The following is a 25,251-nucleotide window of genomic DNA, read 5'->3' as shown; positions in this document are numbered from 1 at the left end:
TTATTATTAGTGTATTTATTTAACAGTAGACTTACTAATTCAGGAAGTTCCTAAAAGGACAGTTAGCACTGATTGCTTCATATTATTTATTTTTATGAAAAATGGAACATAAGCATCCGAGGCTTCCCTCGGGCGCTTGAACTATCACATTGACTAAGCAGTCAGGTCAGAGGATAATTGTGAATTGTTGAGCACAAAGCTTGTTCAGGAGGGATAGAAAGAACCGCAGTGTACAAGAAACAATTATTTAATCCTAAACAAACGGTGTCCCGCTTATTGAAACTGCCGCTGAGCATCCAAATCGTATTGTCACGTTGTAGTGACGGCAGTCCAGCGGTCAGGAAGAGAGCAACAAGACTCGCAAACGAAGCTCTTTATTTGGGCTGACTTGCGCCCGCAAAAGAACTAAACAGCACTGGCAGCGGCGTAAGCGACAAACGCGCTCGTCAGTCGACGAACAACGAATGCCCGCCGCTCGCTGCATCGCTCAATTTAAAGCCGGCAAGGAAACTTCGAGATAACAGGTCAAAATCAACTGCAGTAATTGGACAAACCGAGATGCAGTTCTTAGCTGTGATCAATCGAGATTAGTTCGGTCGCTTCTCGCGCCACGAGCAAAAGTGATAACGCCCCGTTCCTGCGGCCTCAAGCGCGCACGAACGGACCCTACAATGATACGTGGCAGTATATAGTCACCCATTATACAAGCACAATAGAAAAATAAAATAAAATGTGTTGTTTTGTGTTGGGTTTAATGGCACATAGGCAGCTAAAGCCATCATGCACCAAGTACAAAATAAAATAAAATGTCATAATATAGCGTACAGGCTGGCAGACGGCTAAGGAACCACTGAAGACAAAACTAACGGAAGCAAGAAATTTTTCTAAACAATGATGAAATATTAGCGGTTTACTTAAAAATGCGATTGAGCTGCCCTCAAAATGCAGCCGCCATTTTTGATGGGCCGCCGTTAGTCAGCTGATACTGATTAGCTTTCGAGGCGCACAACACCAGGTAGAACCAGCAGTCGCTGATTGCGCCCTCATGTACACTCAATAAGTGCAGCTGACACGACAGCAGTCTTCAAGTGTCGTGAATTCCCCTTTCGAACTGCAATGAAAACTGCGCGTTAACATCAAAAACAAACAGCGATACACACTGCAAAAACTTGCAGAATTACGCGGCGAGTCGTTGCATGTAATGGTTCCAGCCAGATTTGTGCATTTCGTGCATCCACCAAACAGAGTGGGCAAAAGCGCACCCCGCTTGGTAGAAAGCGTGCTTCGCTCCCTGTTGCCTCACCGTTGGGTTCGTATTCGCAGTGACGGCGGAAATCGAGACGACAAGCAGTTCTTGTTCGCCATCGTAGGAGGCTGTTTGCTACTGATCGTTGTCGGCGTGGTGCTCGCAGTGTTCGTCGCAAGCGGAAGCGGTGAGTATCACGTTGAACTCATCCCCTGGAAACACTTCAAGGCAAAGGAAGATTTCGGTCAAAGCTTACCCCACGACGGGCTACGGTAGGACACAAATTATTTAACAGACAGCTTCCATGCTGCTTCACGCGAAATTCAGTGACACCTTTTTTGGGGAGGTAAGTAGAACAGCGTGTATTTCTTTCAGCTTTTCTTCTCATTCTTGGCTCAATGCGTGCATCATAGCCATTTCCACGTCGCAGTGACGTTACATAAGACATCTCGGAATATTGACCACCCAGTTTTGTCCTCTGCGTGTGTTGCCAAGGCGCGTCTCAGTAGTGTTGAACACGACATCATCGAGTGCAGACAAAGCAGCTTTAAGCGGTGTTACGCCAAAACCGTTCCCAGTGCCAACTCCGCACAGGCGAAAAACGTGCCCCTGACAGCTGTCCTGATGAGACAAAGCAAGGATGATGTTTTCACTGATATTCTCATCTCGCGTACGTGTTGCGACAATAAACTATCGCACCCCGATACGAACTACACTCCGCCAGGGAAAGACGAAACAATGATTGCCGCCCAGCGTACTGTCCTGTCATTTCCCCCCTTCTCCAGCTTCAAGCGCCGTCTAGATCAACAATCACAGCTGGTGCAGACCGAAGAAGTCCGTACACGAATTCTGTTCCTTGTGGCTGCAACCATCATCTGCGAATGCAACTACACATTCCCAGCTGCTTAACGTAGTTGTCTCCTGCTAAGACAGGAACCACGTGATGCTCTTTAGCCTCACGACCGTCCATTGTGATCCTGATACGAGCGATCTCTTCCTGTTTGCTGTCTGTCGGTGCATCTCTAAACGGCCGCAGATCTCAATAATCGGTTTGCAATTTTGGAGAGCGGAAAAAGTTTTTCTACAACGGTTGAAATGGGTTTTCTGGGCGCGTTGCCGGCTGCGGACGCTGCTTCCAGGGATAACACTTGGTTTGAAACGGGTGGTAGGTAAGCTTGGAGAGCTTTTTTCTTTTTTGCTTGCTGGCAGTAGCTTGCAGCACGGGATTGCTTTAAAAGTGCTTTGACCTCTGTATCAGGGTTTTAAAAATTGCGTTTTCTTTTATATCTGTAACGCCTAAACAAGGCAGGAGTTGGCTCAGAAAACAGGACGACTTTTGATTGATTGCATCGCGGACTTCGTGCTAAAATGGCGTCCCGGTGTTGTGCGAGGATTCGTACGCGCAAGTTCTCAATAGCGTAATAAGCACGCTTCATATTAAATGCTCTTAGATATATACAGCACTGGATAATTCAGATGAAATATTAGCCTACTTTAATGCCTGATAATGGGCGCGTGAATAATACACAAAACTTTACTGAAAATTGTAAGCAAGGGTTCCATGAGATATTTGCAGGGTTTAAATAGGTGCAAACAAAAAAGCGTCATTTTAATGAACTGCATATACGTTCATAGGCAACAACTGTGTTAGGACAACCCCCGCATATTTTATTTCTATGGGTATTTGGGGTAACTTTGGCCCGACAGGCGAAGGTTCTAGTTGTTATGTGCGTTGCAAATATGTAACGTTATAATTGCGCGTTTGTTTTAAATACTAGTATTATTGCTATACTGAGCGGCATTCAAAGAAGTAATACTCTGAAAATTGTTTGAGTGAAGTGCCAGCATAAAAGACATGAAACGCTCGCAGTGGGATGGGGCCTAATATTAAATTTTGTATGGTTGTGACATAATAAAATCTAGCAATGTAGCTCTAACGCAACCAGAAACTGAAGATCTAAGAAAGAAATATTATAGTTTGAAAAGCACCAAAAAGTACTTGTTTTCTAAATGCAGTCAAAATAATCCTCTTCAACATCCGGAATCGTAAGAAAATTTTGCAGCATTGTTCGATGGTGTTTGCCTTTTGAAAGAAATTCACTCTTTTCACTAGAACAGCAGCTCATTTTGAGCCAAAAAATCAGCGTAAGAAATCGTATGTGCTGTCTACAGCCAGTATTTATTGCATGCACAAACTAACCGTGACAAAATTAACACTCGCAAAGTACAGCAGACCGATGCCATGCACTTTCGGCTGCTTGACATTCATTTGAGGGCGCTCCTCAGGCCCTTCTTAAGCGGCAAAATGCAATCCACGCAGGAGCCGACATCGAGGACGAGATCGAGGAGAGCAGTGGCGGCGGCGGTGGTGGCGGCGGCGGCGGCGGCGGCGGTGGTGGAGGCACTCCTCCTCCCCCCCTTGTCATTGTCGTCGGGAGAGGCGGGACAGCCGGGCCCGGGAGCAGTGAACAGACAACCGGACCCGCAACACAGCCGGCAGGTATTCCGCCCCCAGGAATTACTATGCTTACGATGATAATGATACCAACAATGCTAACGATGCCACCGACGACGACAATGGCTACGACAATGACAACGACAACGACTACGACTGCAACGATTACGACTACGACTACAAAAACGACTACAACAACGACTACAACAACGACTACGACTACAACGACGACTTCAACGACGACTACAACGACGACTACAACGACGACTACAACGACGACTACAACGACGACTACAACGACGACTACAACGACGACTACAACGACGACTACAACACAACGACGACAACAACAATGACAGCCCCAGGTAGGTATTGTTGATCTTTAGGAGGACGCAGAAACGCAGGAGGCTTAAGTGTAGGCTGCTGGTAGTATATGCCTATATGTACTACTCTTGGGCTCTGAATAGATGCTTGGCACGCCCTGCTCCTATCGCCTACGGAGCCAATCGCCGTTCTTGCTTAGCGCGAGAGCCGCACATCTGAATTGTCAAATGACAAGCCTGTGTACATAAACGGTTACATACTATCCTGCGTCGACAGCGGCTGGTGCCGGAATGTGGGTTAACATTAAAGTGTAGGTGCAACTCGTACAGTGTACACCACGTTTCTTTCTAACACTTAGTTGGCCATAGTAGAAGAAAGTCAATAGGTGACTGATATTAAACTTTCATTCAGGATGTTTCCTACTGCGCTATTCGCTGGTCATTGCAAAGCATGTGGCTGTTCCCCAGAGTGTCATCAAACCACATTGCAATCTAGTGAATCCTATAATAAGAGTGAAAGCAGGTGTGTAAGAGCTGCTTAGAGTGCATCGGTAGATAATGTTTCTTTTTATGGATGCAGTTTCATTTCTATACGAAGTTTTGAAAGTTTTCTTACTATCTTATGCGAAAGCATTTCTATGTAAGCTCTTTATTTTTGCATAAACGGCACCTATATCCAAGCGCTGTTCCAGTCCGTCATCATCAGTCGGTTCCGACTTCTCGCGCTTTGTTGCATATCGCTAAAGTGGCGTCTACTGCGACAAAATGACCCAACGACTAGGTTCAGAGGCGAAGCTGGAGCCGTTAAAGCCGGTTGTTTCGAGGAATGTTGCGGGGAAATCGCTTCCTGAACTAGTCCGCGCCCATGGACCTACAACCGCACTAATGTCGCAAGGAATGGTCGCTCTCTGCTTGACACTGGGCAATGAAAATAGGGAGGGAGGGGGGAGGGGGGGGCAACAATCATCAACCTAGGCACCGGGTTATACCCTCCACCTCTCTTCCCTATTGCCAGATGGAGTTGACAAGAGCGGGCTCTCGATAGTTCCAAAAATTCTCGGTTGAACTCGTATTGTCGCACATATACGATCCGAAACTATGAATTCATGAGTTAACTAAACCTGGGACCCACGTTCGCTGACTACTCTCGACTGGTTTTCATGACTGCTTCCCTTAGCCACAGTTTACCCGAGAAACATTGATTTGCATATTTCCTGCAAGGCTCGGCTTGTGATAAATGTCTTCGCGCATATTTCTCCGTTAACAGCCTGTGAAGTGACTTGGGCCTCTTAAAGTTTCGAGGACAGAAAAGGTAGCCACAAAAACCATGCCTCGCAAAGCTAAACCCGGTAGGAATCACCAGGTGACGTTTAGCATCAAAAAAACTTCTGTATGTGCACTAGGCGGATGTGCGTTTATTGCTGGATGAAAAAAAAAATTGTTCTCAGGGGCACGTTAAAAAAAAATTCACGGCCAGTGTTAGAGCCTCATAGCCAGATATTATGGTTTACAAGGTTATGAATGACAAATTTCTCAACTGAAACATTAAGGAAAAAAAAAGCATTTGCTCTATTTCCTCGCCGAGAGCAAGTGTAAACCCTAAATACATGTACAGTCTAGCCCGGTTATAACGAAGTCGATGGGAATCGGAAATCACTTCGCTATATCCGCTATTTCGTAATATGCGGACTACGAAAAAAAAATGCAAACATCGGCATACCGATTTATTGCCGCTGAAAGAAGTCGTCCAGCGTCCACTGAACACGTTTCGCGAGTGCGGACTTCACGATTGCGGCTTCCATACCATCCAACTGCGAACCAAAGATCTGGTCGAACTCCGGACTCCCGAGGTACATCCGTAGCGTGTCAACAGCTGCGATGGCCGCTGCGGAGGTGACCGGCTTAGGGGCACAACTAGCATCGTCGCATTCGCTGTCGGAGGCGCTCTCCGCCAAGGTCTCTTCCATGACACTCCCGGCAACTTTTTCAGTCGTCAAGTCCTCGGTGGCAACAAGGTCTTCGTCGGCGAAAACGAAGTCCATGTAGCTTAGACCCGCAGGCACAAGGTTGAAGTCACTAGCGGAATCCCAAAGCTGCTCCAAGCAGGCCGTCGCGGCGGCAGCATCAGCGGTTGCAGTGACGTCAATAGCGGTATCGAAAAAAAAAAAATCGTCTCTGTTCTTTTTTACATTTTTCCCCTGCGCGGCGTGCTCTACCGCTCTACGCCGTGACGCCGTTCAAGGACGGCGCAACACGAGACCGGCGTGCCATGCGATGCAGTGAAGCAACCTTTCGCTCCGCAGGAGAGCAGACGACGCCATGAAAGGACGCCGTCAGCCGAATTTTTCTCTTATTTTCGCGGAAAAAATTGCCTCAAGGACGGAAAAATGTGTTGATTGGCAGATTATTTTTCAGTTGGTATTAAATCTCTTCGTTATATCCGCTGACGCGCTCTTATTTACTTCGTTAAAACCGGACCCAAAATGTATTGAAAATGCAAAAATGGGAATGGGAAATTGAAATCCCTTCGTTATAACCGCTATTTCGCTATAAGTGGCTTCGTTATAAACGGGCTAGACTGTATATTGCAGGAGAAGCGTAGCGCTTTCTAGCGGGCTCACAATTGGTGGCTTCCGCACTCGGGCCTTGGGCATTTGTTTTGAATTTAGAACAGACGTGCTTCCTCAGTCCTTCGACCTGGACGGCACGCATATTCGCCCTGGATAGCTTTACGGATTAAGCAGCCTGTGCCAATCGCCGCTTCTGTGCGGCTCACAGGAAGCCCCTTTTAGCCCGTTTCTTTTTTCTTTTTTTTTTGTCCTGGGCAGCGCGCGAAACGGCTATCTATCCTTTTTCTATCCGCTAGTCAGCTGTCCGTTGAAAGAATCTTCTGGTGAGCAGACCATACTACTGATGCATATTCTAGGGAAGGCCGTATGAGAGATTTGTATGCTAAAAGTTCGACATCTTTCGTTGCTCTCCCCAACATTCCTCTTAGAAAACAGTTTTCTATGTGCCACCGCACACGCATTTTCGACATCATTGGGCCAACTTAGGTTGTGAGAAATTGACGCCCCCAGACGCTTGAACGCACTGACATTAACCAAATCGTGACCTGCAGTATTGTACTGAAAAGAAATTATATTGTGTTTGATAGTTATATGGGTAAATGTGGTCTTATTGAAGTTAATTTTACTTTCCCATTTCTCACACCAAAGTGCAAAAGCCTGCAGGTTTTGGTAAATGTTAATCTCATCTCCTTCACATGTGATAGGTGCCTAAATGAGGCAGTCATCCTCAAAGGGTTTTGGTTTAACCGAATATCCAACAGCAGCTACTACGTCATTGATATACACCAAAAACAGCAGTGGCCCCAACACAGAACCCTGTGGCACACCAGAATATACATACAAAAAGCCAGACTCGCAACTGTCAACACGTACCGCCTGTTTGCGTTTAGCCAAGTACTCTTCAATCCATATAAGGATATCTTCATTATTGCCAGCCCTTCGCACTTTCAGGAGTAATTTGCCATGAGGAACCTTATCAAAGGCATTTTCAAAATCTACACAAATAACATCAAGCTGCCCACGGTCATCTATAGTTTTAGAAAGGTCATGTATTGTCTCAATTAACTGCGTCACTGTTGAAAACCCTCGATGGAACCCATGCTGACATTCAGAAAGTAGTCCGTTTGTTTCTAAAAAAATGATATGTTTCGCAATAACAATAACATGTTCCATTAGCAGATTGAAGTAAGTGGCACAGGCTGATAGTTGTTCATGACTGTGCGATTGCCACTTTTAATAATTATAATGAGTTACGGGTGATTTTCGGAACATAGTTACCAAGTAGAAGGACATCCATTCAGCGTACCGTATCATGAAGCGTGTAGGTATTCCATCCGGACCGATAGGTTTCTTTTCGTCTAATTGCATGAGCTGCTTATACACGCCGCTCTGAGTAAAGCTGATAATATCGATAGAAGTTTCACGAGAATGTGCTTCGTCGTGTGCATCGCTCTGGCTCGTGTTTCTTGCGAATACCGATTGGAAGTATTTATTAGTGTTGTTCTACATTCGATTTATCTACAATAAGTTCGCCTCCCACTCTCACTTGCTTTACTATTTTCTTTCTTTTATCAAGATAGCGCCAAAATTTTTCTGGAGAATTTCTCAGAAAACCACTAAGAGTGTGATTAAAAAATCTTTCTTTTGCAGCCGATAGCAACGTTTTTATTTTTTGACTTAGAACCTGTACGTCATTGTAGTCGCCATTCTTCGCAATTTTTTCAACTTGCATTTCGCGTGAGTGATATCTCTGGTGACCCATGGGTTGCGCTGCTTTGTTTTCTTCAGTCTAGTCGGAACGTACCGGTCGATACAAGTTTTGATGATAATTTTAAGACGCTGCCATAACCATTCAACTGATTCGTTTTCAGAGGCAGTTTCAAATTCACGAAAACAAGTTTCCAGGTAATTCAGAATGCATGTATCATCGGCCTTCTCGTACTGTGACTTCTACTCGAGCCATAGGTTCCGCAGGAACGTTTGCGGAGCTAAGCACATTCAGGAAAATAGTTTTATGAACAGGAAAGGGCAAAAATGAGTCGAGGAAAGCTTGGCAGCACGACGGGTGACGCCCGACTGATACTGGTAACCATTGACAAAAGAAAATGAAAACAGAAAAAAAGGACACGGGAACGTTTAGTAGTCTGTTCACTCGGCCGTTAAGGGCAGGCAACTGCAGCAATTTTCGAGAATTCCGCAATATATGTGATTCAAATCTGTACTAGGTGTTGTTATAGCATACAAATTTTCTTACGCCAGCTTTGAGCATGGTACCGTGATCGCCGACTAAAGTTCATGCTTCCGCTTACAGCGTTGTAATAGCGTGAAGCTCGGTGATAACGTCAAGGATGGGAAGATTTTAAATTTCCGATCTGTTTGCCACAATCCGGCCGCACGAAGTCGGATCCTGCGAAACAACGCTCCGAGTGCTTCGTCTTCGGCGGCGTTGTTGTTTTTCCTTCAAAGCAATTGCTTCTGCGCTGAAAGCGAACTGGTTTAGGGTGTGGGGCTCCGGTATAGGGCTCCTACACGGCTCCGGATATGGACGACCTGCGGCTCTCTAACGTGCGCAGACGCAATGCAGCGCTCGGGCGTCTTCTACATTTCACCTGCATCCCATCCACTGTCGACCCTCGGGTGGCCAGAGCCAAGGCACTTCATAAGCGCTACCCACCTTCGACCCGTGCCGCTTATGTAGATGCGGCAGAATACTCTCGCCGCCCTGTCTTCGCAGTGGTAGTATTGAATAAAGCCCACAACCTCCTCTGCTGCGTGACCCTCGACAAGTTAGCTCAACCAATCTAGGCGGAAGAAGCTGCCACTGCTCCGGCAGTTGCTCACACTCAGGCTGAATATATTTTCTGAGACTCAAAAACGGCGATTCGTAACTTCGCGATGCGCTGAATCCACGCGCCCGCTTACCGTACCCTTCAATTCATCGCGCTTCCCCAGCGCATAATCACTGTCCCATTGGTTCCAGCGCACTGGGGACACCCCGGGAATACAGTCGCCAATGAACACGCCCGAGCACTCGTCAACCGGGCAGCGAACGGTCTAGTTTCCTTTCGAAGCGGGAGTGAATGCCTACTCACCTACCACGAAATTACTTTACACTACCGCAATTCTCGCCTCAGCTATCCCCACCCCCCATAAATCCGTCCCAAGCCGAGCCAGTTCTTTGGTGTCCATCACAAACGAGCACTATGCAGTCCGATAACCTTGATTCCGTAATTCATTCAAAAGACGCTTCACCCCGTTGTCGTCTCTGCTCGAGCCTGCATGAAGACTTTATTCCCGTATATTGCAATTGACACAACAACCCTATCTCTTCCCCCTTTGAGGGGGCTGAGCGACAGGAGCGATGGGAGGCTGCTCTGAGCAGCTCATGGCCGGAAGATCGAATCCGGATCCTGTGCTGGGCCGCGGGGGTCGCCGAAGCCCAAGGACTTTCGGCCACCTAGAGCGGCCTGAGGGCCCACTGTATTCCGCTTCCCCCCCCCCCCCCCCCCCCCCCCCCCCCCCCCTCCTTCACCTGACTCACTTCTGGGAGTCGATAAAGTTGTTTCTTCCCCCTCCTGAGCGGGGGGGGGGGGGGGATTCGTCCCGGTCCTAAGGTTTAGCAGCCTGTACCGCCAACGTGGCGGTTCCTACTCACACCGCCCCGCGCTGGTGGGGAGCTGCCGATGGTAGTGTATATGTGAAACGTGGTATAGCGTTGCTATAGCTACGGGAGTGGGGAGTCCTAGCATTCAGAAAGTGCCATTGAAAGCCCGACCCGTTTGGACTTGGTCCGTTAATTTTGTCTTAGCAGTAGGGCTTCAAGCACTTGAAAGCCACATGGTACTGAGCAAACTCTGTAGAAATAACTCTACTCATTTAAAAGTGAATGAACAAGAACTTTCCATTCCTCATTCAACATCGGTACAATACGGCCTGTATGGGCTACCACTTCTGTTTGGCCTGCTTGCCATGGTTTTTCACTTTATTTTTGTTATAACTGTCCTCCAATGTATACTGAACAAAATCTCTGTATAATATCTTTGCATATTATTGTATTTATATCAGTCCGTATACTGTGTTAATGTTGTGAGTATATTGGCAAAATTTATCCACATTTGTTTTAATTATGTGCCTTACCTTCATGTTATGCGCAAACTGTATTGCACTTCCGTCGACTGCAGAGGGACAGAGGCCTCGTCAGGCGCCACAGCCTTTAGCCTCTGCCCCTGTAGCAGATGCTGTAACTGCTCTGCTCAAGTAAATCTTTTCCAATTTCTGGTTGGTAACCGTAATGAGTTCGTTTTATAACACTGTAGATAGAAACCCTCCTTCATAAAATTGCATTAATACGGACCTTTTGAGTACCGCCTCTTGAACAAATACCTGACTTTGGGCACATTTGTGCTAGTTGTGCGAACAGTCTTCCTGCTGCCTCATTTTTTCAGTGAAAGAACTCGTCTGCACGGTGGGGGACTCGGCAACTATCCCGAACATGTACCCAGGTGATGGAATGTGTACCTACATTTATTACACGGACGTCTTCATCACCGAAAACGTGGTGGCGCCCACGGTGGATTTCACAAGTTTTGACGTATTCAAGAAAGTCATCGGTCGGTACAGAAAGACCAAAGGGGGACTTTCCTTCGACATTAGGTGAGTGACGAGTGATAGGGAGTTTCGGCTGGAAGCTGCTATCATTGAACGCAGGAGCGAAAACAACTGCTGCTTCAGGCGGTTTGCTCCGCCCACCACAGGCAGCTTCTCTTCAAGCTGTGTTCGCGGTGGAATCGAAGACTTCTTTATCACAATTAGTATCACTGAGCCATTCCCACAAAGTGGCAGTGACATACCGCGACCAATTAGTTGCCGTCCAAGGAATATTTTTCTGGCCCTGACAATATCCTTCCCAAGGAACCCCAAGGATATATTATTTAGGATGTCCTCTATCGATAATCTGGTTTTCTCGACAGAGTCTGCATTCGTTGAAGACGGAGCTTTCAAGCGCACAAATGGGAGAGGGTGTGCATTTCTCCCCACCAGTGCTTGGTTATACTGCAGCGACGGCAGCGATGTTATAGGCGACGCTGTGGAACATGTAGCTGCAACTTAATATAGGAGGACAGATCGCCCTTTCCGTTGTCAGTTCGAATAGGTCATTGCGCGTAACGCAGAGATCTTGGGCTCAGCATCTCACGTATGCTTGATTTCTTTTCCTATAATATAAAATCGCTGCTCTTCTGATTGGCTGCCTAAAAGCCTTGTAATAACATCGTCTAGATTTTTATAATTTAGTCCTCTGCTTGCATTTCTGCAAACCAAATGAGGCGTTCACATTTATGCTGATATTGTCACGGAACGCTTTTCATTAGCAAATGGTCTTCAAACGCATCGAATGGAAATTAAAGGGACAGGATGGCATAAGAAGGAACGAAAAAATATGCGAACTTTCTCTTTAAAAAATTCTAAAACACGCACCTGCGTGAAAGTTGCACAGTAATTCACATTCTTTTAGGCCTCTTTGGTCCAGCCAGAATAGCAGTGTACTTATTTCCGAACTTAAATTCTGACTCCTGCACCAAAATGATGTAAAAAGCAAAACAGGAAATTTTTCTAAGCCCGACTAATTCATTCAGTTATTTAAGCTAAGAAAAATGGCATTTGCTGTGTATGTATGTATTATAATGGATGACAGATCTAACTCCAGGCTCTTACCTTCATTGAAGTGCATAATTTCGTGACTGCATGGCTGTCATTTTCACAACGTTCTTTTGGTTTTAGTTGGAGACTTAAAAAACATAAGTTTGCCCATTTCGCGTATTTCTCTAAACTGGCTTCCGACTGCCGTCTATGAAGCGGGTTTCGTTCTAAACACCTTGGCAATCGGGAGAGGAGGTTTCATATACAGTAGGCAGATGTTAAATGAACATTTCGCACGTTAAATTTCGCGGAAATTATTGTCAAGCCTTTTCTCCATCAACCACCTTAGCTAGCAGTTCTCTAGAAGTGCTGCCACTGGCGAGCCAGAACTTTCAACGAATTAGTTAACCATTACGTCACAAAGCGCGCCCATGAACATACCAGAAAATACCTTCGTTGACGGAGCGCTCAGAGCCACTGATGAAATTATTACTATAGTAATGATGATTTACCTTATGCATTCGGATATTAATGGATGCTGCACCGAGATATAGCTCTGTGAGAGAGACGAAAGTTGAAACTTGGAGAGATACTGAGCAAATGACAGAACTGGTCAGATACAGAAATTTTCAAGAAAAAGGACAGTAAAAGAGTAAAATTATGGCTTGTACTACCCAGTTGGCAACTGTGTACAAAAAAAGAGGGTTCAGCTATGATTTTGTGATTTTGTGTGCCATAAAATTAGAGTGAAAGAGTGCACCCAATTCCGCATTCAATATTCCAGGGTGTCGTTTTTTTTTTTTGCTTTCGCAGATTACTAGTACATCAACAAAAAATCCTAATTTTTTCATAACTGAATATGAAAGGAGATTCAATGGTACACAATTACTATAGCACACACATGCACGGTAGGATTTCTTTCAGTGCATTTTATTGGAAGAAGGCAACAAAAATGTGCTTTTTGAAAAAAAAAATAATGCAAATCTGCGAACATTTCTCATCGGACCGCAATCCTAGATGTATTGAAAATTGCACAAGGGTTAATAAAATTGCAAAAAAACTAATGCAATAATTGTGTACCGCTTCAAAGCAATATGAGCCTTAAATATACCTCCGATTTTAATGGACGTATGGGGTCTACGGGGTGCCCTATGTTGCCAGCCCTACTATAAATAAAACCCCCTCAGTAATCACACACTGCATTAAAATCGGCTTAATTATTGAATAATGCAGGACTCATGACTTTGATAATTTGAGGACAAGTGCCACCGTCTTGATGTCCATGACCTCGTAAACTTCGAGTCTTAAATTAACGTCAAAGAAAACGTTGGAAGAGACCGGGATCATGCAACAGCAAAAAAATTCAGGGGGGCACTTTGTTGACCAAAAGTACGATGAGGCGAAAGCCTTTAGCGCGGTGTTGCTGCTTGTGTCACTGATGTGTGGTTAAGATGTTAAGTACGCAATCGTTTGTGAACCTTAAATGCTGGAGACACTGGAGGGCGTTTGGGAGGCATCCTTCAGATTCCACGCCTTTCTGGAAACAGCGTCCTAGACAAGGAGAACTACATATGCATTGACAGGAAGTAGCGTAGCCATTAGCACGCTCGGTTCCGGAACGGAAGGATGGTGGTTCGATTCCCATCGCGCAAACCGTTTTTTTTTTTCTGGTCTGACTAGAAAAAGCGTGACGCCTCCGCTGACAACCTTCTGTTGACAGTGATGAGGCATTAAAGGCTTTCGCCTTAAAGATAGTGGGATCAAGCACTCTTCGCCAAGGCTATATTTCACGAGATGCAAATTACTAAACCTGGTTTGTGCTTTGCCATGTCCTGTTAAATACGCCAATGCTGCCTAAATTATCCTGGAGCCCACCATTACGGCGTTATGCATTTACCATTAGCATCTTCGGGATGTTCAACCGAATATACCATACATATTGTCATTAGGGACGTTGTGCATTTATTAAGAAAACCTATTTCTCTAGAAACGACGTTTGACGTGCTAAAAGCGGGCCTTTCTTCTTGAACTATTCCTTTAAACCTACTTAATGCCGTGCATCAATACGAATAACGTGAGCCGTACATCGACACAATGTGAATGTCTTCCTTCTAGCGTTTTCGTCTTGTATGAGCTCCAAAAACTAAAGACTCGCAGACTAATCATAATATTCTATCGTTCGCCTAAAGAATGCCCTTATAACCCATTTATAATGAAAACGCAAGCGATATGTAACTAAAAAAATGTCACACAAAATATGGTGTATGTTCACGGAAACAAAATGCGGGTACACGTACGCCACGCACAGGAGTCAATTATTAATCGAGATCAATGTTCTTTAAGGCAGTTTTAGGTCAGCTTTACGCTCCACTGAAACTGCGTGTATGGGGGAATAAAGGAAAAGAGCTCACAAAACTGAACGTGACTCAAGTTTGAATTCTACTCTTCCCAGTGCCAACTCAACCACAACTGCAATGTAAAAGATAAAGATACAAAAAAGAAAAACAATATAAGGTTCAAAACTGTGGACGGCTAGGTCTGACCTGTTGTTTGCTTAGCTTATGCTGAGCACTCTGCCGCGGCGTCAATCAGCGCCTAACTGACAAAAAAAGGTTTGAGGGCTGAAATCGCATTTGTCCTGCGTTCTGTACGTGGCCCGCTTGTTTAGCTGCCGTGTCGCCTAAATGTGTCGCTAAGTAGGCTGCTTCCCAAAGAGTTATTCAATGCTCACTGGTTATTTCCTATGTCGGGTCCGGGGAATCGAACTGGATACATCAAGGATCCTGCAGCGAGGCAGTGTATCGAAGCTGCATACACATATCAACCGTGCTTAAGTAACACCAGCGACATTAATGACAAAGACATGCCGCGTTCAGACCGGTGTTTAAGTTGAGACCAGCCACTTACTTTAGCTGCTCCTGCCATTCCTGGGCGACACACTTCCCGACCTTGACACCTTAGATTGAATAAATAAATGTGGCTTGGCGTGACGCGACTTCGGATAGGGACGTTGACTGTTATCTAGCCGAATCGCATACGCCAGCCGAGGTACAGCAAACAAACGACGGAGGGTAATAATAAGACCCCACTTGGCATGCTGTTGTACGGCGCTGTAATGCTCAGTACAGATGCCGTCTGGCGGTGTCCGAAGCAATGACCGGAAGATGCATGTGCTGAAAATAAAATAAGGATGGCGCGTTGTTCGAACCAGTGAATCACGAATTGCAGTACATGCAGAGAATTTGCTGGCTGCCATGTTACAAAAAAACAATTTTCAATTTGGCTTTGTGACTTCAGTTCAGTAACGCTCTCAATCACTTCCTTTCAGCGTGGACTTAGGAATATAGTGATTAACAGCATCCATAACAATGCCAATGCGTTTACTGGCAGTGTTTTGCTGGACGTGAAATGGGCGCGACAAGGAGGCAGCGCACGATGAATTTCAAGCCGGTAAAGAATCTGAATACAGTGCAGTAGACATTAGTTAGTGGGCGTTAGCGAACCAGATGTACGTGTACGATATTAGCTGCAGCATATTGCGCACGAGTGAGTTGCGACAACCAGTTAGCTGCCTTTGTATCTTCCTACTCAGGTACATTACGGCAAACGCACTACGAACTAACGCATCGGCTCTGACAGCACTGACGTCAGAGAACATCTTAAATTACGGCTTCCTTACCATGATTGCGCCAATAGCCAAACTCGAAGAGTGGGTGAACAAGGCCAAGGACGTTTTATTGGTAAGCCTTCCACAACCTCTGAACACATTGTTGTGACCACCACTGTTGCTGAAATGCTGCGACCACTCTGAAGCGTCAATGCAAGCTGAATTTTTCTGCTGGCTCCGTAGACGCGATTTCCTACAGCGATAAAGCGGCATCCCTAACAGTATGTTTAGTTTGGACACCAAACCGACCAAACCTGACGCCATTTACAGCCAGCAGCTCCAGTACAGGTACTGGCTAACGATTGCGAAGCGTAAACTTGAGCAGCTCGTCCGTACTTAATAATCTTTTGGGAAAAAATTGTATAAAAGAAGTGATGTAAAGACGCAAGCCTTGTTTGCACATATTCTTTGGAATTAATGCTGTTCATTCATTTAATTCATTTTCCGTAAGCTTGGCATCGAAATTTGAGTTCACTAGAATTGTGTTACATTTCGGTGTTAGCCCGAACCAATGAAAGCAAAAAAATTGAGGCACGTCAATGTCCGGCGCATCCTGCCTGTGTGCCCGCTTGTGGTAAGAACGCAGTACAGCCGTGACCGCTCGATCCAAGGTTCTGAGTTCTGCTTCGAATGCTTATTGAGTCAGACGGTGTGGAGTAGGTACTGAACCAACTATTACGCATTTCCCTTGCTGCTACGGTCTATATGGCTTACGGTCTAAATGGATATCCAGACCCGCTGTATTTATCGCAGCAGTGCGAGGGCTTACAAAACCGGACAGGAAGTTGCAAACTCAAGGTTCAGTTAGGAAACTCCGCCTTGCCTTCACGCCTCGCATTCCTCGGCTCTGCAAATGTGTTGCAGGAGTTCAGCGCAAGCTGCCGGCCGCGCTGAAAAGATTGTTTTTTGATGGTAACAAAATCAGGCGTATACCCCAGATGGTCGAAATTATCTGGAGCCCCCCACTACGCTGTCCCTCACACCCAGAGTTTCTTTGGGATGTTAAGATGTCAAGCAAATTTATAGGCTCCGAAAGAAGCTACTGCTTCTCAAAGGCGCTGAAGGCTTCAGGCATCCATTTGAACTAACTGTCCAAAACAGCCTCTTGAATTCTTTTCAACGTATGCCGAATCCTCAGCATTTAAATTTCCGTACAGCCAGAAACATAAGAAAGTATTCTTCCTTCCACCCATCACAAAGAGAAGACTTTCGTGATGTTCAACACCCGCTTTGCGTCTCAGCGGAGCGTAGAAAGACTGGCGTCAAAATTTATGCGCGGGTTTGCAAGACTGCAAATGTTTACACTATATAAAAAAAAAAGATTACACTTTTGTGCCTTTTCCTATGCACTGATGGGCACAAGCTTCAAGGAGCATAGACAACCAATTTTGGTGGCATATTTTCTTCTCTACAATTATGCGCAAGGCACTACCGCGCTTGAATCACCATCTGGTATTCGCCTACAACTGCTAAATATTCATTATCGAATTTTTCAGTCAGCTGTTTCGGTTTCGGTTTGAACAATCGAACGATGGCTGTGACGTCAAAGTTTCGTTGTATATCATGTGAGGCATCGAAAAACTGCGATATAATCGCTGCTTCATCGTTTTAATTCATTGCAGTGTTCAACCAGCCTTCCTCAAGAGTCAGAATGACAACGAATCTAGAAGCAGGGATTATATTACAGTTTCTTGATGCCTCACGTGACCAATCGCCTCAGTCATCATCGCCTCACAGTCATCACCAATCGCCTCACACTCATCATTCAGCGGCAGAAACGGAACCCGAAACTGCACTCGAATGAAATTTGAAAGTAAACAATTTAGCGGCCGTAGAACACCACGTGGTAATCCACATATAATAATGCCTTACGCATCATTACAAAGAGCAAAACACGCACCCAAAAGTTAGGCTTGGTTTGGTTTATTGGGGTTTAACGTCCCAAAGCGACTCAGGCTATGAGGGACGCCGTAGTGAAGGGCTCCGGAAAATTCGACCACCTGGGGTTCTTTAACGTGCACTGACATCGCACAGTACACGGGCGTCTAGAATTTCGCCTTCATCGAAATTCAGCCACCGCAGCCGGGATCGAACCCGCGTCTTTCGGGTCAGCAGCCGAGCGCCGTAACCACTGAGCCACCGCGGCGGTAACACCCAAAAAGTTAGGTGTCTGTACTCCTTTAAGAGGCCTTTAGAGAGTGCTCGAAAAATTACTATTGCAGAAGCAAATTAAGTTACGATGAAAAGTAGTTTCGTTGCGGATACTACTTAAAGAAGCACTGCTACCCTGCCTTGCAGTTTGTGCTCTCTGCAGTGTCTCCCATCCACGAACACTGCAAACTGTACCGCAATAATTTCTACCCCCGATTGAAGGCAGAGTCTCAGCACTCACCTCTTCTGCACTTATGCTGACTTAGGGATTACAACTACGCATTAACCTTTCCAGGAGTTCAAAAATTTACAACGCAACGACCAAACAAGGAGAACCATCATCGCCATCGGTACCTTCAACTACGCTCAAGCAATGACCAAGTACACCGAACTATTCCAACAAACCCTTGCTGAAGAGTGAGTTTTGACGTCATTGCCTGCTGCAGCGCGGATAGCGTGCCTTCAGTAGCTTCTAACTTGGGCGCCCAAATCTTTAGGGAAATAAGAATCCATTGCGGGTGGCAGCTCGCCTGTTACGATGACCATTTTGTACGTAAAGACATGCGGACGTGATGATATAGGCGCTAAACTAGTCTCGTTTCAAGAAATTCTGGCAATCAAAAAAACTTTTCTTGCAAATATGGTTTTATTATTACTGTTACCGACATTTGTGTGATATGCAAGTGTATGCGGACGAGCTAAATAAAAAAATATTGAGGTAATAAATATTTCTAATGCGAATAAAAATGAGTGAAAGCAACACCACTCGCCTCATCTCCGCAAGGTATCAGCTGGTCTCATTGTAAGAATGTCAACAGGACTCGCGTGACATTTCGATGCGGTTGCGCCCCACTGGTGGCCAGAAATGACAACGAAAAACGACAAGAAATCCCTTATTCTTATTTCATAATCAGGAGAAGGTAAGACTAAGGTCTTCTGAATAAGAAAACTGCGAGAAATTATCATAACACGAGAGCCAGTGAAAAAAAAAATACATAGAATGTTTACTACATTCGAATCGGAGGGAAAACACGGATTTGTGCTACGTAGAAGACGACGGTGAGCAGGCAGTGCCGCGGGACGGAGCAGATGGAACTTGATGAAGGCGACGCTCTCCAATGCACGGCGCGAGAGTGTGGTGCAGTTTAACACGAGGCGCGCTGGCTGCGGCGATAGCCTAGTGGTCTCGCTGAGCTGTGCTTAAAGGTGATCCGTTCGCGCAGCCGCGGGTTCGACTCCCAATCATGGATATTGATTAAATTTATTTTTCTCTTTTTCATGGTTTTGACCTGCCACTCGGCTGAAGGTCAGAACTAGGCATCTGGCGATCGAAGCACGAGGTCCCGTAGGGAAGCTTTCGCTTCAAAATGAAAAGATTGCAAACCACTGCGTAATTCTTCAACTGTAATGCGCAAAACATTGACTCGAGGGTTAGCTAAGATTAGTAATGCACGTTCAGCCGGCCAAATCTTTTGCTGGCGTGCGTGACGGCCGCAATTTCAGTGCTCCTGCAGCTTATGACAGAGCAAAATTGCGAAGACATCAAATCTAAGCATAGCCTCACTGAGCCCGTGCTTAATATTGAGCGTTCCGCAAGTTTGCCTCGTCGTAAAGCGCAGGAGCTCAGCTCCTGCGCTTTAGCTAAAGATTTGCGCACGCTAGCTAAAGATATGACCGGTGTAAAAATACGTGGTGTGAGCTGTTGAAATTCGTACAGCAGTGCTGTTTAATATAGACGCACTGTACCTCTGAGATCCTATAATCGGTGAGGAGTGGTTCGTGCATACTAGTGGTAAGGAAAACGTAAAAGGCTGTGCCTGCATATGCAGACTGTCTTTTAAGGTGCGCTATAAGCGTCACTGCCGATAGCCAGATCTACAGCTGTTTAGAAATGGGGTGTACAAGCAGATATTTCTTAACACGGTTGTCGGTGTCGCTGCTAAAGGCACTTCTAATTCCGAAGCAGACGTGAACTGTGGATTTGTAGCAGTGACACCCAAGCAAGAAATGCGCGCTCAAAATCTTTAAGCGTACTTACAAGATAACAAACGAGAACAAAAAATGAGATGTTTCTTAACATTCCTAAAGAAACAAAATACAATAGGATTTAGGTTGCGTGCTGTGACGTCTATAATGAGTAATGTTTTTCTTGCAACCTTCCTGCCAAAACACTGGTTAGAACTGGTTCAATTGCGTCCTTATGTGGTGTGCATGAGTCATGTCCTTCTAGTATGTTCGCCTACCTTAGCCTTATCACATGGGAGCATACTAATTCCATCCACTAATCGACCTTCATGCGCCGATTATTTCTTACTACTCCCCCTTAGTTCATTTTCAGGGTGGGCTTAGAAAATTTGTGGGGTCCTTTGGAATTTTGTGGGGAGGGCGATGTTCTAGATTTTGGAAGCGATAGAGACTCGGTGACAATCACAGGTTCGCTATTATAGACACCGCGACAAGCAAAAAAATGCGGAAATTTATCTGCCGCATTGATCTTCCTGTTACTCTTTTCGGGGGCGTTCGCATTAACAAGACCGGCCTTAAAGAAATTAAGTAGTGCTAGCCTATTACGCAGCCTAACACCCTGCACTGCCTCTAGCATATAAAATTCCGAGCCGTATTAACACGATAGCTTTAAGGAGCACATGTCACAGGACAGCCAGCGTGGTCACCGTGTGCGAAAATTGCTCGAGAAAATCCAAGAGCATAAACCTAGGTTGCCCACCCAGTTGGTCGCGAGAGGTTGCTCAGGAAGAGCAACCTGGATCGCACAAGCCACATCGATTGCAGTACCTGCCATCCCAGGGCAGTGACACATCGCTTAACCGCTTCACCACTGCGTCACGAGTGGTATGAAGACTCCCACGGATCCGTGAATGTATGACCAATTCCGCATATAAGAACAATAAGGCATTAGAGATATTGCGTGATACCCTTAAAGCTTACAGCATTTAAAGTATTTACACTCACGTAGCATTTTGAAACGGGTGTAGTGTCCTGGCTACTAGATATATTCCTACAAATAATTACAAAATATTCTTTATTGCTATCTCTGCATGTAACATTCCGGTCCACTAAAGATGAAAAGTACAATAAATTATCTGAAAACATGTACCAGTGCAAAGACGTGAAGATTGTAAACCACAGGGTAACCCTTAACTGTAGTGCGCAACACATTAACTCCGAAGTTAGCTGAGTTTAGCAATGCACACACAAAGACCTCAGGCCAAGTGTCGAAATTTTTCTTGCAAAGTTGTTCATCAGAAAAAAAAATGAGGTAGTGTGCCTCTGAGATTCTACAAACGTTTGTCATCGGTTAATGCATACTCGTGCGTGTTTGCAAAGCGTATTTGAAAAACTGTGCGTGTTTGCAAAGAAAATGAATGCCCAAACTGTATTCCATCTCGTATTGCTTAGGACTGAACGTTCCTTTGGGTTGTCAAAAGAAAGTGTCGTGTCCGGTCGCTGTGTTGAATGCAGCGAAAGACGCACACGGTACTTTAAGACTTCGTTTATTTAAAGCCGATGAGGGTGCGACCAGCGTCGACCGAGGCAGGAGCCGAACTGGCCGCCCGAAGAAAGGAGGGAGCGGAGAAGCGTCCACGGGAGGGAGTGGCTTCCCATAACAGGAGGAGGATGCGGGGGCGCACACACACAAAAGCAATAAGGGGACACAACACTTCCTTCCCCCTTAGAAAGTTGCCTGGTATCGTGCAGGGGGTCGGCGCTCACGCGTGGAGGCGCGCTGGCTTTGTGCGCTCGGGGGAGAAACACTTGTAGGCTGGCTGTTGTTCGCTGTGTCTCCTAGGTCTGTCCTGGGCGAAGTCTCTTCTTCCGGGAAGAGGTGCCAGGCTATGTGGGAAGATGGTGCACGTGTTCTCTCCGCTGGCGGACAGCTCTCAGACGGCGTCGTAAATCTACGCAGCTGGTTGAGATGTCGGCGTGCTACTGTGCCATGTATGTTGACGAGCCAAGAGCGCAGGCCTATGCGTCTGACAATTGTAGCTTCCTCCCAGCGTGGCTTTTTCAGAAACTGTCGGGCGAGGACGCGCTGCCCCTCATTAAGCGTGCCGCAGCGCGGAATTGCTTTTTCTTCCCGGAACGTCTCTGCCTTTGGCTCGGGGAGGATGGCTGTGAGCTGGGTTCGCATTTCACGCTCGAACATCATTTTCGAGGGGGTCTCGCCTGTTGTGCTCTGAACCGTCGTGTGCTGCTTGAAGAGAAAGCGCGCAAGGCGGCGCTGCAGCGAGCCTGTCTGATCTCTTTCAAGGGCGCGTTTTAGCTCGGCTACGTAGCGCTCGGCTTGTCCGTTTGTCGCTGGGTGGTAGGGGGCCGATGTAACTGATGAGATCCCGTTGTCGCGATAACACTTGAGGATCTCCGCAGACACAAACGGTGTTCCGTTGTCCGACACTACCTTGCGCGGCAGGCCGAACGTTGCAAATAGTGATCGGAGGTTGTCAATGACTGCTGCCGAAGTCGTCTGTCCCATTTGCCTTATCTCAAGCCACTTTGTGTAGGCATCTACGACCACAAGGAAAGTGCAGCCCTCAATTGGTCCTGCAAAATCAATGTGCAGTGTGTGCCATGGTGTGTCTGGCTTTTCCCATTCTGGGACAGGAGCTTTCGGCGGGGCGCTCCGGCTGCTCTGGCAAGGCTTGCATTCTCGCACCACTGTTTCGATGTCGTTGTCAATGCCAGGCCACCACATGTAGCTTCTGGCACACTTTTTCATTGCAACGATGCCCCGATGTCCGGCGTGGATGAGAGACATAGCTTGTGCGCGTAGTTCTCTCGGCATCACAACTCGGGACCCAAATATGATGCAGCCGCGATGGGTGCTCAACTCTGTAGCTCGCCTGCGGTAAGCGTCGAAGTTGTCCCCTTTGAGTTTATGCACGTTGCCTTGTTGGACAGCTGTGTAAACTAGCCGGAGAGCTGCGCACTTCTGCGTAGATGCTGCAACTGTGCCTGCTGTAAGCGGAGGTTCTGGCAGTGCTTCGAACATCAGAACGTCTCCTGGTGGAAATGGTTCGTCAACAGTTGCGTCTAGTGGCAGACGGCTTAGCGCATCGGCGTTTTGATGTTTACTCCCATTGCGGTAGACCAGAGCGTAGTCGTACGCTGAGAGTTTGATGCACCAACGTGTCATTCGCGGAGACAAAGTTGGTGGCATAGGCCTTTGTGGTCCCAGAATGCCCAATAGCGGTCGGTGATCGGTTATAAAGGTCACCTTCCGGCCGGCAATGTACTGGTGAAAATGTGTCGCCGCGTAGACGATGGCTAGCCCTTCTTTGTCAAGTTGCGCGTAGTTGCGTTCTGCTTGCGACAACGTACGTGAGGCGAAGGCGATGGGAGCTTCCCTTCCTTGCTCGTCAGTTTGCGATAGAACCGCGCCGACTCCGTACGGTGATGCGTCGCAAGCCAAAAGCAGAGGCTTCCTTTCATCGTAGTGGCGGAGGACGGTACATCTTCGAATCAGGTCTTTCAGGGCATCGAATGACTGCTGATGGCGTGGCGACCATGTCCATGTCACATCTTTCCGAAGGAGTTGGTATAAGTCGTTGGCCACGGTAGCTCTTTGTTCCCAGAACCGGTCGTAGAACGTCAAGAGTCCGAGAAAAGCCTGTAGCTCCTGCTTGTTTGTTGGAGCTCGTGCTTCTGTGATCGCTCGCACTTTGTCCTCGGTAGGGTGAATGCCTTCCGCATCAATTCGGTGTCCCAGAAATTGCACCTCTGGCACCGCAAAACAGCACTTCGATTTGCTTATGCACAAATTAGCGTCTGCTAGCCTTTCGAGAACGAGCTCTAGGCGCACTGCATGCTCTTCAGTGGAAGTGCCACTGATGATGACATCGTCAAGGTAGACACAAACTCCTGGGATGCCCTGAAGCACTGTCTCCATGAATTTTTGAAATATGGCCGGGGCTGCAGCTACGCCAAAAGGCAGTCGCTTGACTTTGTACAAGCCTTTCAGTGTGTTAATTGCCAATAATTCAGCAGTTGACTCGCTCACCTTCAGCTGCTGATACGCCTGGGTGAGGTCCAATGTGCTGAAGACTCTTGCGCCACGTAGTACACTGAATACTTCTTCAGGTGTCGGCAGCGGGTAAGAGGACGCTTTAGTCGCAAGATTGACGGTGCTCCGGTAGTCTCCGCAGAGGCGTATGGTTCCGTTCTTCTTGCGAACTACGACAAGTGGTGTGGCCCATTCTGAATGCTGCGTCGGCTCGATGACACCTTGCTGCTCCAGTTTGTCCAACTCTTTTTCAACTGAATCTCGGAGAGCAAACGGCACCGGCCTGGCCTTCAGAAATTTGGGTTGCGCGTTGTCCAACAACTCCAGTGTGACCGGGGGCCCTTCGTTTCCTGGAATCTCTTCCGAGAATACTCTTTCGTATTTCTCTTGCAGTTGCTCAACCATGTTCTGGCTCGGCGTCTGGTGTATGCCGCATATCATCACGCCTAGTGGAGAAAACCAGTTTCTCCCTAGAAGGCTTGATCCTGTGCCCTTCACAACAAGCAGAGGTAGCGTATGGGTCTGGCCGTTGTAGTTAACCTGCACGTTGGCAGAGCCCAATAGTGGCAGATTCTGTCCTGACCACGTTCGCAGGTGCGTGTCGTCTTGTTGCAGGGCGGGTGCGTCAGATGGCCATGAAGTTCGGAACGTGTCCTCACTGATCAGAGTACAGGCTGCGCCGGAGTCCACCTCGAACTTAATCAGCTGGTGATGTACGCTTACTTCTGTAAAAATCTTCGGTCGCGTGCCGAGATTCATGGTGTTCAGGTCGTACAACACAGATGGTGTTGCTGATGTTGTTCCATGGAGATCAGATAGCGGCGTATTCTCTGAGGCGTTGACGCTGTGATTAGGCTGGGAAGGTGACTTTATCTTGGCAAGTCTCCGTTTCGTAATGCATGCTCTTTCGATATGCCCTCGCTTGTGGCAAAAATTACACGTGGCTGACTGGAATCGACATCCCTGGGGGTTGTGTTGGTCGTCACACCGCCAGCAGCGTTGTGCCTTTTTGACCGATTTTACAACAACAGAAGGCTTGCGCACCTGGTTGCTTGTCTGGTGTACCGGCTCGGTGTTCCGGCGAATCCCTCTCTGCTGGTGACCGGCGCTCTCCGCTCGAACGGCGATGTCGTAAGCTTTGCTGAATGTGAGGTCCTTCTCAGCGAACAGGCGCTGCTGCAGT

At 46.8% G+C, this 25,251-nt stretch overlaps 1 protein-coding gene across 1 annotated transcript in view; it reads left to right on the top strand.

The window, feature by feature from the left end:
- Window positions 1-25,251, top strand: part of LOC149331261 (uncharacterized) — a 38,244-nt gene that overhangs the window by 4,162 nt on the left and 8,831 nt on the right. Inside the window, exons 3-7 of the mRNA XM_089555920.1 lie at window positions 1,324-1,433; window positions 3,567-3,957; window positions 11,035-11,247; window positions 15,824-15,971; window positions 18,345-18,466. Coding sequence (XP_089412046.1) covers window positions 1,324-1,433; window positions 3,567-3,957; window positions 11,035-11,247; window positions 15,824-15,971; window positions 18,345-18,466 — 984 coding nt within the window. The remainder of the gene's footprint in view (window positions 1-1,323; window positions 1,434-3,566; window positions 3,958-11,034; window positions 11,248-15,823; window positions 15,972-18,344; window positions 18,467-25,251) is intronic.

This window comes from Amblyomma mixtum, chromosome 8 (assembly GCF_055824585.1).
Source record: "Amblyomma mixtum isolate Tamu chromosome 8, ASM5582458v1, whole genome shotgun sequence".
In the NCBI taxonomy this organism is placed as follows: domain Eukaryota; kingdom Metazoa; phylum Arthropoda; class Arachnida; order Ixodida; family Ixodidae; genus Amblyomma; species Amblyomma mixtum.
Note: the sequence above shows the minus strand (reverse complement) of the source record. Positions and strands in the feature narration are given on the sequence as shown.